Source organism: Amblyraja radiata, chromosome 20, assembly GCF_010909765.2.
Source record: "Amblyraja radiata isolate CabotCenter1 chromosome 20, sAmbRad1.1.pri, whole genome shotgun sequence".
NCBI lineage: Eukaryota > Metazoa > Chordata > Chondrichthyes > Rajiformes > Rajidae > Amblyraja > Amblyraja radiata.
In genome coordinates, this window is record NC_045975.1 from 20,863,805 (window position 1) to 20,879,420 (window position 15,616).

General features: G+C 39.3%; 1 protein-coding gene across 2 annotated transcripts in view; it reads right to left on the reverse strand.

Annotated features, from left to right (window-relative positions):
* znf143 (zinc finger protein 143) overlaps nt 1–15,616 on the reverse strand; it is a 51,436-nt gene that overhangs the window by 17,159 nt on the left and 18,661 nt on the right. For both annotated transcript variants that reach the window (XM_033038964.1, XM_033038965.1), the window contains 5 exons: nt 14,450–14,524; nt 11,195–11,317; nt 9,971–10,046; nt 5,718–5,843; nt 114–293 (listed from right to left, as the gene is read on the reverse strand). In XM_033038964.1, coding sequence (XP_032894855.1) covers nt 114–293; nt 5,718–5,843; nt 9,971–10,046; nt 11,195–11,317; nt 14,450–14,524 — 580 coding nt within the window. The remainder of the gene's footprint in view (nt 1–113; nt 294–5,717; nt 5,844–9,970; nt 10,047–11,194; nt 11,318–14,449; nt 14,525–15,616) is intronic.

A 15,616-nucleotide genomic window follows, 5' to 3' on the forward strand; every position in this document is an offset into this window, starting at 1 on the left:
ATATTACACATCTTAAACAGATGATTAAAAACATAATTTGCCTTGTGTGCAATAAATTAGTTGAATAATTAAGGCTTGGGAAATGATCAGCAGCAATTTACTGTCACCAGTACCTGTGTGTATCCTCATATGGTTCTTGTAATTGGTTGCACTAGCAAAGGCTCGCCCACAGCCTGCCTCTGGACAGAAATATGGTCTTTCACCTGTGTGAGTCCGAATGTGCACTTTACGAATATTTGATGTGGTGAATGATCTGCCACAGCCTTCAAAAGGGCATTTGAATGGCCTTTCACCTATATGTTAGATCAAATGTAATTTCAGTTCAAACAAAATAGATCACACCATGTTAAAAATAAATAAATGCAGTAAAGTATTTATAATTATTAGTCAACATAATAACCACACATAATAATTTTTTATCTTATAGTTACATATATAATCAGGTCATCTGAAAAATAACGGAATACTACAACCCAAAAAATACATTTGATGCAGGTATTATAAGGTTGATACATATTTCAATCTCCTAAAAATTTAAAGTCAATGCAGTAAAACAAAGACTATAAAAAAGACACTTATTTCAATGGATTAACTATTAGGTGTTTAGCTAAATATATATAGTTAGTAAAGACAACTAAATGCATAATAAATTGCTGCCATTCAATTTCAATGATTTAATATTAATACCAAGAGGTTCTCAATATTTAACTTTATGTGGAAAAACTTGGGAAAATTTTACGAATGAACAAGGAGGCTTTGGTGTGGAGGCAGAGGGAAGTTCTCTGCCCATCGCCCTTGCCTGGGACAGTGAAAGATAACACTCCCCACCCGCTGTAGTTGTGCTTCTGGTCCGAGGGTTGACATGACATACAACACGCACGCACTGCAGCCGCCTTCCACCTGACCCACCCCCCCCCCCACCCCCTCCCCTAATGCGTGATATGGTGAGACCGTTTGTGGCAAGCTGGCGACCTGGGGGAATCGGAAGAATCCGGTGGACGTATTAAACTGAGTTCTTCTGTCAATCTAAAGTCAACTTGACTCAAACACTTGTTGCTGTTAAAATCAATTCTATATTCAGCTGAGACTAGTCTCTTGAACCTTCCAACACAGAGCTGATGTTCTGGGGCGGGTCCAGAGAGGAGTAACTTTGATACAAACTCATGGCATTTATATAGGTATTAAGACATTTCAGATACAGAGGGTATGACAAGCTAGTAACCAATCATCTGAGTCCTTCTGGTGATTTACAACATCAGTCACATGATCCCTCTTCTCTGGCCTCTTTACAGCCTTTGTTTGCCTGTGGTATAACTTTGCTTATTTTATTTCAACACAGCAAAACCCCAGTAGGCCCAATTATCAAAGACCACTCCTCAAAATACAAGATACGTATATAACACAATGATCACACGTCATACACACTTTCTATACCAAGAAGAAAGATATTTCTATAAATCTAAACAATTTATATGTCTAAAGTGTACCTTCCTACTATGGCAATACATTTCATAATTTGTTTTACTACAATTTCACAGTCTGAAATACTTTTACCTATGTCTTTAAAACATTAATTATATAAGTTTGCTGAATTACAGTTTCTAAGTTCAAAACCCATACCCATCCCAACCAAGCATACATGGGTCGTAAATCTGTCAGCTTAGTTAATAAGAGTTTGGTGCCTTTCCTGTTATCGGGAAGCAGGATTTCCAATCTCATGCACCAGGCAGAACACAAGGTTCTTACAAGGTACAAGGTACAACTCAGACCATTACGTCAGAATTCCATCTGCTTTGACTTTCTATAAACAACTCCATCAATCTAATTATTTTCTTCTCAAAGCAACTACTCCCCTTCACACACATCCTATTTCAACATAGCCAAGGCTAACTACAGGGCCTATTATCTCTCAGCCCTGAACCATATCTCAAACTCAGCACAAACCTCACAGCTCAAGATTGTCCACAAAGAAAAGAGCAACTGACCTCTGGCCTAAGAAGAGGCCCCTATTCAGTTATCCATTTTCCAACACAATCATACCAAATACAATTTCCTCCAGTGTTATAATTGCCTCAAAGCCGTAAACTAAACTAAGCAGGTTCAGGCCTCCATGTTTTGATTCATCTTTGCCTGTGTGTATCTGTCTGTTTGCACTTTATTCGGTTCAGGAAAACCTTAAGTTTTTCTTTTGCAAATTACCTAGCATATAAAAGTCACTATCCAAGCGGTTCAATTTATATATTTCCTCAGACGGAGCGAACCGCCCGTTGACAAACTGTCTGCCCGCACTGTGGTGCACAGTAAACCATCTCTCTTAGATAACCCGGGCTTCACTTACAGATTAGATAGACACACACTCCACTGGAGTAGCTCAGCGGAACAGGCGGCATCTCTGGAGAAAAGGAATTGGCGACATTTTCGGGTAGAGACCCTTCTTCAGATGCCAGCATTTTGTGTCTATTGTCGGAGTATTTACAGTTTCTTCCTACAAATTCCTTCACTTGCAGTTAAGTCCCCATGGCACACTAACCGCAATCATTTGTAAGAAGAACTCAACGGGTTCCAGGGGTACAGTTTTAATGCTCTGTTTAACTGCAGCTGATTGTCATTCATTAATGATGTAGGTGAACGAATTTCCCTCTCGCCTGACTCTCAGTCTGAAGAAGGATCCCAACCCGAAACGTCACCTATTCCTTCTCTCCAGAGATGCTGCCTGTCCCGCTGAGTTACTCCAGCAAGTTGTGTCTATCTTTACTCTTTTGTTGCCAATTTCCACAATGCATTGATGGTATCGATCTATGTGCCTACGCCTCAAACACAATAGATTAGTTTATTGCAATTTCTCGTGATTCTGTACCGCACAGCTAGTCCAAACCTTTATTGACTGACAAAAAAAAACCCTGCTTTTCAACAAATTTGGTTCTATTTCTAGCAACGGGATTTTATTTTTTTAATTGTTTCTTCTGAACCTATTTTAAGAAGTGTACCCATTATGTTCCTAATACACTGGCAATTATACCAGTATCGGTCTCTAACGAGTTAATTGTGTGCATTCCATGTTCTCTCTGCTGGTATTAGCCAAAATCGTCTCCGTGGCAAATCTCCAATTAAAAAAAAAACTCCTGTCTAAGTCAAGACATGAATATCAAATTCTGGAGGTAATTGTACGACTTTTCCTTGTTGAAAACGCGTAACTAAAATGCGCAAGCTTCCCGTTTAAAATCTTGCGGTTATGGACAAAGGTTTCACACAATGGAAAAATGATGGAATCAAAAATATTGGACATCTTTATGGGAAAGGCACTTTTCTTTCATTTCAAGAGTTACAACAGAATTATGGACTGCACTCAAATAATTTCTTCAGATATCTACAAATTAGAGATTATGTTAAATCTAATACACAAGTCTACAGGAGTAGGGAATCAGAAATTCTTGATGAATGTTTGAACAAGCATCCTAATACTGAAAAACTAATAGCTTATATTTATAACACCCTACTAAACAACGAGGTACCACCGACCGAACCATATAGATACAAATGGGAAAATGAAATAGGTCACCCTATAACGAAAGATATGTGGGACGAAAGTTTACAACAAATACATCAATGTTCATTAAATGCCAGACATACTTTAATACAATTCAAGGTCTTACATAGACTACACTACTCTAAAATAAAGCTAAATAGAATCTGTCCACAAATCTCTCCTATTTGTGATAAATGTCTACATCTAGAGGCTAATTTAACACATACGTTTGCAAACTGTATATAACTTAAACATTTCTGGACTGATATTTTTGAAATAATTTCAGAAGTGATTAATACAAAACTGGACCCAAACACAAAATTAATAATACTTGGAATATCAGAACAAAGTTTAACACTCACAACAAACCAAAGAAATTTCCTCGACTACAGTATAATAATTGGGAAAAAATTAATATTAAAATTTTGGAAAGGCCCTACAACCCCCACAATTAATATGTGGATTACGGAAATGTCGGAGACCCTATACTTAGAAAGAATTAGACTTGTCTTAATGGACAAACAAGATATTTTCGATAAAATCTGGGCTCCATTCATTAACTATCTGAAGGGATAGATTGGCACAGCACGAAGACCCAACTGAAACTTGAACTCAGGATCAGATGAAAAGCTATACTTTATAATCTACGAACCTATCTCCATTGACGTATTACAGGTAACCCATTCCACCTCCTCTGTTTGAAGAAGGGTTTCGGCCCGAAACGTCGCCTATTTCCTTCGCTCCATAGATGCTGCTGCACCCGCTGAGTTTCCCCAGCAATTTTGTGTACCTCCTCTGTTTTTCTGTTTTTTTTAATTTGTAACTTTCTACCCTCTCTTTCTCTCTCTTTCTATAATAAATAAAAACACTAGAAGCAGAAGTAATTGATAATTGAAAATTTTAATAATGTATGACTGATGTATATGAAAAGTCTTTTTACTATAATATGTAACTATACTTTATAATATGTCTACTTCTAATAAAAATATATTTAAAAATTTTTTTTTTTTAAAATCTTGCGGTTGTTATTAAATCGAATTTCGCAACGAATTTGCCACCCCCTCGGTCCAACTTGTTCATGCCAAGCTAGGTCCTTCCTGGAGGGCTTGGGTTGCAAGAAGAAGGTGGATAGGTTTGAGGTTTTTTTTTTTCTTTGCAATGCAGGAGGCTGACGGATGACCTCGTCTCACATTTGGCCTCTACCCCTCTAAACCTCTCATACCCACCAGGTTTCTGCAGAGTCTACAGTACAGCAAGGCTTGTGTTCCATTCAATATTTCCGCCACCATCTCCCACTACCCTGGTAGTTACTCAAGAGTAACTCGGGAGAGGAACTTAGTAACTCGGGAGACGAACTTGGAACATCGCAGAAAACGGCAAACTTGTCATACCCGTGGGAACTCGGTTAAACTCTTGATCATACACGTGGGATCTCGTACACAACCACGAGTCTTTCACTCGAGGTACCTCGTGGGTCAGCTCGCACCATGAGACAGGGCTTTTACTGTGGATAAATGTGTGAAAATTACACCAGTGTTACCGTGTTTACCAAGAATCAGAAAAGCTAGTAGGCAGTTGACTTTAGGTAGTTAGGTTGTAATAGACATAGGTTTAAGCCAAGAAGGCGAAAGTTTAAAGGAGATGTGCGAACCAAGTTATTTTTACACAGAGCCTGAAATGCTCTGCAGTGGGGTGGAGTTGGGAAGCATAAAGGATGGAGATGTTTAAGAGGCATTTAGACAGGTAGGTGAATACACAAGGAGCGGAGGGATATGGATCATGTGCAGGCCGATGGAATTAGTTTAATGTGGCATCAGGGTCAGCACAGATATCACAGGCTAAGGTGCCTATTCCTCTGCTATACTTCCAGGTTCTACTGGTACAGAAATCTGTAAAATAAAGAGTAAATAGTCAAAATGATCTAGTCAATTGAATCATAAAATATTCTTGCTTTGGGCTTGACTCATCGTGACAGAGAGGGATTATGACGACATTTAAAAAATGCTGTTAGTCACAGAAGACCTAAGTATTTCTCCAAAATGGCCATGGGGAAAAAAGCAGAAGATAGCCAACAAGACTATGCCACTTTAATCTATAATGTGAGAATACTAACGTGAGATGATGCTGTGGGAATTTGGCAAATAAATCCCAAATCATTTCCCTTACATTCTAAATTTATATCCAGTTTTACCTGTGTGTGTTCGGATATGTTTTTGTAGATCTCCTGAGGTTTTGAATGCTTTGTCACAGCTCTCTTCTGGGCATCTATATGGCTTTTCTCCTGTATGGGTTCTTGTATGACTTTTTAATCCATATCCTAAAACAGAAACATGGATAAGAAGAACATTTGGAATAAAATTGATCTAATCAGTTTTTTCATTGTATTGTAGATATGTCAGTAAAGCAGTTTCCATGTACCTGACATTTGTAATGAGTATGCAGTACATTTGCAGTAAATATTACAGCTGCTGAAACTTGCACATGAAGTTTCTTATAAACGACACAGATCATTAAATACATTTAAAATTGGAGATTTGTTGTAAATCCAGGGAATGTATAAGCTACTGGAAAGGTAAAAGCTAATGATTACCATGACAACTATAAATGCAGGTATGGAAAGGGGGGAGGGAGTAAGTTCTTTGTGTTAGAGTCACTACTGCAAACTCCAATAATGACTACACTTCAAAGTGCAATTATGTGGGTGGAAAGCAACAATTTTCAAGATGCAAAAGACAGCATAAAACATGTTATTAATTTTATAAAAACTACAAAAATACAATTATTTATTTCATTAAAAGATAAATGCAGTCGGCAAGCAGTAGTGATAATACTGATTATTTGTAAGCTAATTAACCCTATTCAGGACAGAAGATCCGTTTAGGAATAGGAAGGGGCGTTAAAATGTTTGGCCAACCGGACATTGCGTCGGTCAAGGTGGGCTAAGCGCAGGTATTCAACAAAACGATCGCCCAGTCTGTGGTTGGTCTCGCCAATGACCTTTCTGTCCTGGGTCTCCTCCACTGTCAGAGTGAGGCCACACGCAAATTGGAGGAACAGCACCTCATATTTCATTTGGGTAACTTACAACCCAGCGATATGAATATTGATATCTCTAATTTCAAGTAACCCTTGCATTCCCTTCCTCTTCATCCTCTCCCACTCCAGTCGTCTTCCTAGTTCCACTGTTCATATCCCTACGTTATCACCTCTTCCGCAATCAACAATGGACCATTGTAGGTTCCACCTCTCCTGAGCCAGCTCTGATATGTTCTGTACCTTTTCATACATCTAGTTTTCCCCCTCCCCTGACTCTCAGTCTGAAGAAGGGTCTCGACCCAAAATGTTACCTATTCCTGCCTGACCCAGAGTTACTCCAGCATTTTGTGTCTATCTTCGGTTCAAAAAAAGCATCTGCAGTACCTTCCTACACACACGATCTGCAGGCTGCAGTAGAGATACGGCTGCAGTAGAGGGTGGCACAATGGCGCAGCGGTAGAGTTGCTGCCTTATAGTGCCAGAGACCCGAGCTCACTCCTGACTATGGGTGCTGTCTGTATGGAGTTTGTACGTTCCCCCTGTGACCGAGTGGGTTTTCTCCGGGTATTCCGGTTTCCTCATATACTCCAAAGACAGGTTTGTAGGTTAATTGACTTTGGTAAAATTGGTAAATGGTCCCTAGTGTGTAGGATAGTGTTAGTGCACGGGGTGACTGTTGGCCGATGTGGACTCAGTGAGCCGAAGAACTGTTTTCGCGCTGTATCGCTAAAGATAAGGTGGTCCCAATGGCTGGCCACTAAGTGAAGAATATTGCTAATGCATGCAGTTGATAAAGTACGGTTAGGGTTAGCTGTATACTCCATATTCAATTAACCCACTGACATTCACCCTCCAAGTTCATGCAGGTCAAGAGTCTCAAGACAGCTATTAGATCATTCTGCAGCATACACTGTCACCTCAACATTGCTGAGTGAATCTGCATTTGAAAATATAGAAAAATCGTGTAATAAATTTTGAATGTATCTGCGAAAAGGAAGTCATTTATGGTCCCACTAATAATCAAATAAAGTATGTTCAGAAGACAGTACAGACCTTTAGCTGATTAGAATCACAATATCAGGTGAAGACAATGGTGCAGAAAGTAAAATTTATCACCTCTGATGGGAAGTTGTAGCTTTTTTAACAGCTTTAGTAGTTTACTTTTAATATTAGGCACAATGCAAGGTTTCGAATATTAAACTTTGTCAGTAAAATAATGTGGGCATGCAAAAATTATCAATAATCCACAGACCAGACAATCTGATTGCCACTGTGTTTAAAATATACTGACAATCAGATCATCAGATTCATGGAGACACACGATACTGCAGATGCTGGAATCTTGCACAGTATACAAAGTCCTGGAGTAACGGAAGGTCAGGCAGCCTAAAACCTCATTCATCCATGTCCTCCAGACATGCTGCCTGATATGTTGAGTTACTACAGCACTTTGTGTTCCATATAAAATTAATGGTTTAGTGAGAAACGTTAATGTCTATAAATAACAATGTTTATAAATATAATCAGACTTGAGTAAATTATTGAAGACGCTGGAAATCTGAAATAATTACTTTACTGCTGAATGGTCATCGAACTGAACTTTGTCACTTCAAACATCAGACATGCTTAGTATTTTGCACATTTTCCATTTTACAGAAAATTAACTTCCAACCACAATTGCTGCACAGAGGCAGAAAATGGAACTCAATTTTAATGCTGCTGCTACCACCTAGACAATTGGTATTCTGACATCCAAACTTTCCTTTTTGATGGACTCCAGCTGCCTCTATTGATTTAAAGCTATTATGATATATTTGAAGGGTAATTCACTCTCTGAAATTATCCAAATTATCCATTGATCTGTTTCGAACATTACATCATTTCATCTTAAGAATTTTCAGAAAAGAAATTGTGAGAAAATGTTCTGAACGGCACTGTTGTCTCACAGATCAAATGACCCAGGTTCAATCCAGGCTTTCAATGCTGTTTGCACGGAGTTTGCATATTCTTCTTGTGACTGCATGGGTTTCCTTTGGCTGCTGCAGTTTCCTCCCAAATTCCCAAATTGTGCAGGTTGGAAGGTAAATTGCTCTGAGTATGTTGGTAGACATTAGAATCTTGGGGAAAGTGATGGGAATGTAGGAAGAATGGGATAAGTGCACAAGTACTTGATCGTTGGCACAGACAAAGTGGATTACAGACCCTGTTTCTCTGCTATATGACTAAGATCTTTTCGGACGAAATGTGTAGAAAGGATTTGCTGATGTGAAGGAAAGAACTGCTGATGCTGGTTTAAATCGAAGGTAGACACAACATGCTGGAGCGGGACAGGCAGCATCGCCGGAGAGAAGGAATGGGTGACGCTTCGGGTCGAGACCCTTCTTCAGTCTGAAGAACCATTCCTTCTCTCCACAGATGCTGCCTGTCCCGCTGAGTTACTCCAGCATTTTGTGTCTATGATCTTTTCGGAATTTTGCTTAAGTGGCAAATGATAAAAGCAAAAACAAGTAAATTAAACGCAAACTACAGTCAATTGGTAAACCTCAGCATATTAGTATCCCTGTCACAAATTATAATTTCCACAGTCAACCTGAAGAAGTAAGGAGGAAGCAAAAGGCAAGAGAAAAATTCTTCAGGCTAAATTAAAGCAGAACTCTGAGAGAACTCTCAGAACTCCATCCCAAAAGTGAATTAAACAAACTCCAGGAGATGCAATGACTGGCACAACCTTCTTTGTACAGTTGGAGAAAGTTGTTGATCTCATGATCTTTGTTATCTCCCTGCAGATACCATTGAATCGAAATTCAACACAGGTTTTGTGAATTGGATGAAGCACCAACTGTCTGTGAAGGCAAGTATTTTTTACCACATCATTGACTTTTATGCTTGTGTAATTTATTCTTCTGAATCCTGCTTTTCCCCCAACCCGATTTCAGTCAAATAGCAAATGCAATATGTCGAAGACTAATTATGTCAAGGAGGCAATTAAACACACCTGAGCAATTACAAATGCCTGTGAAGCCATGTGTCCCAAACATTATGGTGCCCTGAAATGGGGGGGACTATGTATAAACACAGCTGTAATTTCTACATGATGAAACCAAAATGTATAAAAAATGACCTTTAATAAAATCTGACAATGTGCACTTTAACCACATGTGATATTTTCTATTACAAATCTCAAATTGTGGAGTAGAGAGGGAAATAAATAAATGATGGGTCTTAGTCCCAAACATTATGGAGGGCACTATGATCTTAAAAAACCCATATAGTGTACCAGAAAGCCAATAAGAAGTGAGCAGTGATACTGTTATATTAACTTAAATGCTCTTCATGTTTTAATATTCTCATACTTAATACATATATCTTATATCCACACTCTGAAGAATGAAGTTAAAAAATATATACCTGTGGCAAAAGCTTTTCCACAACCTGGGTGCTCACATCTATATGGTCGATCACCAGTATGTGCTCTTTCGTGTACCTGTGATCATATAATATAAACAAGTACATTAAGAAATGACTTGTTAGATAGACTCTCCATTGATTTATGATTTGTGCCTATGCCTATCTTAGTAAAGGCATATACAGGGTACAGATGTAGCATAACATTCCCTCCTACAGCTTCCATCCCACAGACACGAGGCTAATCGGAATCCCTGGATTCTCTCTTCTTCTCTTCTTAAACAAAGGACAACATTGGCTACTCGCCAGGCCTCCGGGATCTCAATTGTGGCTAGAGAAGATGCAAAGATCTTTGTCAAGGCTCCTGCAGTCTCCTCTCTTATCTCTCTTAATAACCTGGGATAGACCCCATCAGGCCCTGTGGATTTATTAATGTTCTTCAGCAACCAAAACATCACCATCTGTAGTACTGGTGTTAGTGGTACTCTTTCCATTCAGTTTATCTATTAAATGGGAAGAGTACTACTATCACCGAGAAACTATTTTTGGCATGTTATCTGCTAAGTTAAGAAACACAAGAAAGGGACTGGGGGAAATCTTTCTCTGTTCCGGCTGTGGATGGAGTGAGAGCACACATATGGAAATGGAGGAAATGCATGTGGGAATTCCATCGACACACAGCAGTGGGAAGCAAAGTTTCCGAAAGAAAGATGGCATTTCAGATGTCCAACAGGGGAAAGCTTCATCTTTGGTCCACGGATGTTGCTTGACCGGCTGAGTTTTCCCAGCAGTTTATTCGTTGCACCAGATTCCAGCTTCTGCAGTGTCTCGTATTCCATTAAATATGCAAAACCTGTCCACTGGCAGTACACTTTAGACCTGGTAACTCAGTGCCGCAATGAGACTGTTTACTTGGAGGTGTTCTACCTTGGACCAAATCTGAGTTTGTTTTTGTGGGAAGACAACATCATTTGGTACCATTCACAGGATCACTAATTGTGCAACTTGCATGATTAACTCTCTTTCCTAAGCCAATACCCCATAAACAGATCCACTGGGGTTACTTATTCAGTGAGCGTGGGATTTTAAATTGATTGCCATCTTGTTCTATCAACAATAGAACCACACACAAAAATTAATTCACGGTCTGAAAAATTCTCTGTGATCTCTTAAACGTGGCACACTACTATATTAAATAATATCAATTTTTGTAAGGAATGATTCTACCTTCAGATGGTGAGCAGTGGTATAGAGTCTTCCACATCCCTCATATTCACAACGAAATGCTTTTTCTCCGAGCTGTTGAGCTTTGGCGCTAACCCGTCCTGTCACATGACCCTGAAGAACAATCTTAGAAAATAGAACAGTAGTAAATTAGTAAAAGTAAAATAGTATATTAGTATTGAATTTCCTATTATTGTGATGTTAATAATTTGCCATTTCCATGATAAATTACAATAATTAAAATTTATTATTTATAAATCACACAAACATGGATAGCAGATTGTCAGGACAACCAGATGTTATTCCCATTGATACTCCAACATTATTTAACGTTATATAGTAGAATAATAAATATTCCTTTGAGTTTAGGAGGAGTGCAGGCACCAAAGCCTTAGTGATGCAGCACTGGAGTAGCTGCTTCACAGCATCAGAGACTCCGATTCGATTCTGACTACGATTGTTATCTGTACTAAGCTTGTACGTTCTCCCTGTGACTGTGTGGCTTTCTCTAGGTGCTCCTGTTTCCTGCCGCACTCCAAAGACGTACAGGTTTGTAGGTTAATTGACTTCTGTAAAATTGTAAATTGTCCCTAGTGTAGAATAGTGCTGGTATACGGTGTGATCGCTGATTGGCTTGGATTTGGTGGGCCGTGGAGCCTGTTTTCACACCGCAACTCTAAAGTCTAAAGAGTCAGTTAGAAACAAGAAAAGTGGGCCTCAATGAGCTGTTAGGGAGTGTGGAAAGTGGGGCCCCGGTGAATCATAAGGACACATCAACTGTTGCAAACATCAAGTGCTAAGCTAGATGCCAAAATATTGAAATAACTGAATTACTAAAGCATCACAGTAGTTGTATTCATTAATTTACAACGGATCATCTTAGCATTGCTAGAAGACTGATATTTCTTGATCCCATTTCACCAGCATCTGTGAATATTATCATGTTCACCTTTAAAATGGTCTGGTTGAGGAGGGGAGGCGAATTATCCCACAGTTGAAAGTAAGTTGATATGTTAAATTCAAGCACAAACCGTTGAAATATTCATTTCCACCAGTTACATCCAGATTAAACCTGACATCCATTATCTGTTTTAAGTCATTGCTATGTGTTAAAAGTATGTTTTAGTGTTCCTTGGTTTGTTTTCTGTGGGTGGGGAGGTGTTGGGGGAATCTTTTTTTCAATCTTTTACCTCGACGGAGATGCGATTTTTTTCCGTATCGTATCTCCGTCCCCACTGCAGCCTAACATCATAGAGTTGGCGGCCTTTCCTGGAGACCGACGGGCGCTCCAAGCCGCAGGAGTCTGCGGGACTTTAACATCACGGCGCGTGCAATCCCTTTGCCGGGGATCGAAGCTTCAACTGCGGGGCTTGTGGACTTCGTGCGCAGTCTCAGATAAGAAGAGGCTGACTCGGGAGCTCCATGCCGCGGAGAGAGTTTCGATCACCCCGACGGGGGCTTTGATCGTCGGCTGCAGGGGGCTTTGATCAACCCAACTGCGGATGGTTTGACTGCCCCGACCGCGGGAGAACAAAGAGGAAGAACATTGAACTTTATTGCCTTCCATCACAGTGAGGAATGTGGAATCCACTGTGGTGGATGTTTATGTTAACTTTTATGTGGTCGTGTGCCTTGTTGCTTTTCACTTAGTATGGCTGTATGGTAACTCAATTTTCACTGTACCTAAACTGGTACATGTGACAATAAATTAACCTTGAAACCTGAAATCTGTGTAATAAAGTGTCAATAATAGGCAAAATGAGTATAGAAATATTCAGAGGGATAGCAAGGTTGTAGTGTTTTTCAGTATATGACTTATCTTTCAAGTCATCAGGACAAAGGATGAAATAAAAAATAATTCAACCCTAAATTTGTACTTAAAAAAAATAGAAACAGGGGTATGCTATTTGGTTCCTTATCCATTCCCCACCATTCAAGAAGATCACGGCTGATCTTATAGCTCAGTAACACTTTACTGGACTATCTGTTACCTTTCAGTGAATTCTGTACAAGGACATCCATGTTCCTCTGAACATCAAAATATGTCAGTCTTTCATATTAAGAAAATCAGGAGTGAGTGCAGGAAAGTGGCACTGAGATAAAAGATCAGTCACAATATTGATGATTGGCAGAACTGGTCCACATCTGATTCCATTTCTTATGTTCCTATGATCTCACCATTTTGTAAAAAAATAATATTTTTTATACACTTTGTAAAACCAAGATGAATGATTTCACACTTTACTCAATTATAGTGCAGCGTGAAATCATCCACCAAGGTCATCATCCATGACCTTGCTCATTCACATAGTCACACAAAAACTCCAAAAGCTTTTGCATAATTTTCCCAATTTACACTGCCATCCACCTTTGCATCATCACCAAACTTGGATAAATTACACCTGGTTCAGTCATATTAACATTAATAAAAGTATGGAACAGCTATGAACCCACGAAGATGGACGCAAAATGCTTGAGTAACTCAGAGGGTCAGGCAGTGTCTCTGGAGAAAAGGAAGAGATGACATTTAGGCTCGAGACCCTTCTTCAGTCTGAACCAGCATCTGCAGTTCCTTGCTACATGGGCGTGAATCCACTGTACCCTCCCAGTCACAGCATCTCTCAACCTGAAAATAACCATTTCCCACAACCATTTTCTCTTTGCTTACATATTCTAGATTATTGCTAGAATATTACTTCCAATCCCATGTGGATTAATTTAATAGGCTCCATCTTATGGCATCTTACAATGGACCTTTCAAATTTCTTTACCTTAACATACCGCATGAGAAAAAATTCAGAATAGGCAGATTTTATCAAAATGAGGAAGATTTAACCCCCAGTCCCGTCTTCATGTTGACATTGCTAATAGCACCAACTGGCCATTTTAAAACTTAATTGAAAATACAAATTAATTCAAAGGTTTTCTGTAGAATCTACCCATCAACCAAGATGAGTTTACAAATCATTCGAACATCATCCAGCAAATTTACACACCATGTCTCTGACAGATTCTCTATTCCATACATCCCTTTCATTGGTATGGTCTACAAAAAATGTCAGCAACAAATTGCGCCAATTCATTTCTGAAAAATATTTTCTCTGCTCTCACCAGATAATTTATACATTAAGGCAGAAAGCTTTGAATAAAGTAAGCATGTTCTGCAAATCTCAAGTCTTGCATACAGGATTACTGTATGATGAGCGAAAGTATCACTGTTATACCCTAGTTCTTACTGAATAGCAATAATAGTCTTACCTGCATTTTTTTTTCATGATCATTTTCATTCACCAGTCCTGTACTGCTGACACTCTCATTGCCGTCAGCAGTTACCTAGAGAAAAGTAAAATTGAATGCTGTCGTACAAAGTATTTTTTTTTAAATGGTGATATATTTATGCTTAACAAATTCAAGTTTTATAACTGCAAAGATCGATCCTACTTCCTAATATCTTGTTCCCTCTGTACTCAACCAATTTAAACTTCCCCTTTGAAGTTTTAAGTTACAATGGTGCTTCTTAGGACAATATTTAACGGTTACAGCGATAGCTACATTCCTAAGAAACTTTGTGTTATGGAAAATCTCATTGTAAAATTACTTGTATCAATTGTGAAAGGGGGGGTTAGGGGCTAGAGAGTTTCAGACTTGCAATAACAAAGTTATTTTTTCTGCAACATTTTCAGCTATGGATCCACCTCTGATTTTCCAGCACTCTTGGTTCCAGAGTTTTGCTGGACCAACAGAGGTCACTGCCTGGTGGGGGGTGGGGGGGGGACGAGATACTGCCTCGCAAAATCGGCCAAGGAAGTCAGCTATGGGAATAGATCAGCCACTCCTGCCGGTCCGGAGTTCCAAACCCCTGTCACAGGGGGCAAACGACCCAACGATCGGCCGCGGATGTCGGCTACGGGAACAGATCTGCCAGATCTGCCTCCCCAGCCGACCAGGTGCCACATTTGGGGGGGATTTCACTCTTTCGTTCTTGTAATTTTGTCTGGATTAATGGAGGTGCAGGACCACCAGTTGCCGGAAAATAAGTGGTGGACCTGTATAATTTTATTTTTATGGCTGAAAGCTAAAATTACCAAAGACTGTATGTTACATTGTTTAATAGTATAATTACACAAGTGACAATAGAACCGATAGCTTGTCAATTTCCTTGGCAACCCATAGTAAAACTGGCAGCCTAACTTCTTAAGAGACAATGGTGTCTGATTACTATGGAGAGGATTTTTCCTGGACTGTCTTTTCCCAAGACAACATTTTTTGCTTGTCAATTTCCAAGCAGTTCTCTCATCCCCAATCAAAATTGCATTCAAAGCAATTTGGCCCACATAATACAAACAGCGTTCCCATATTCATTCATCACATTGTATCCAATTAGCGTTGTGGATATATGCGTTAAAAGAAAACTACCCGGAGACT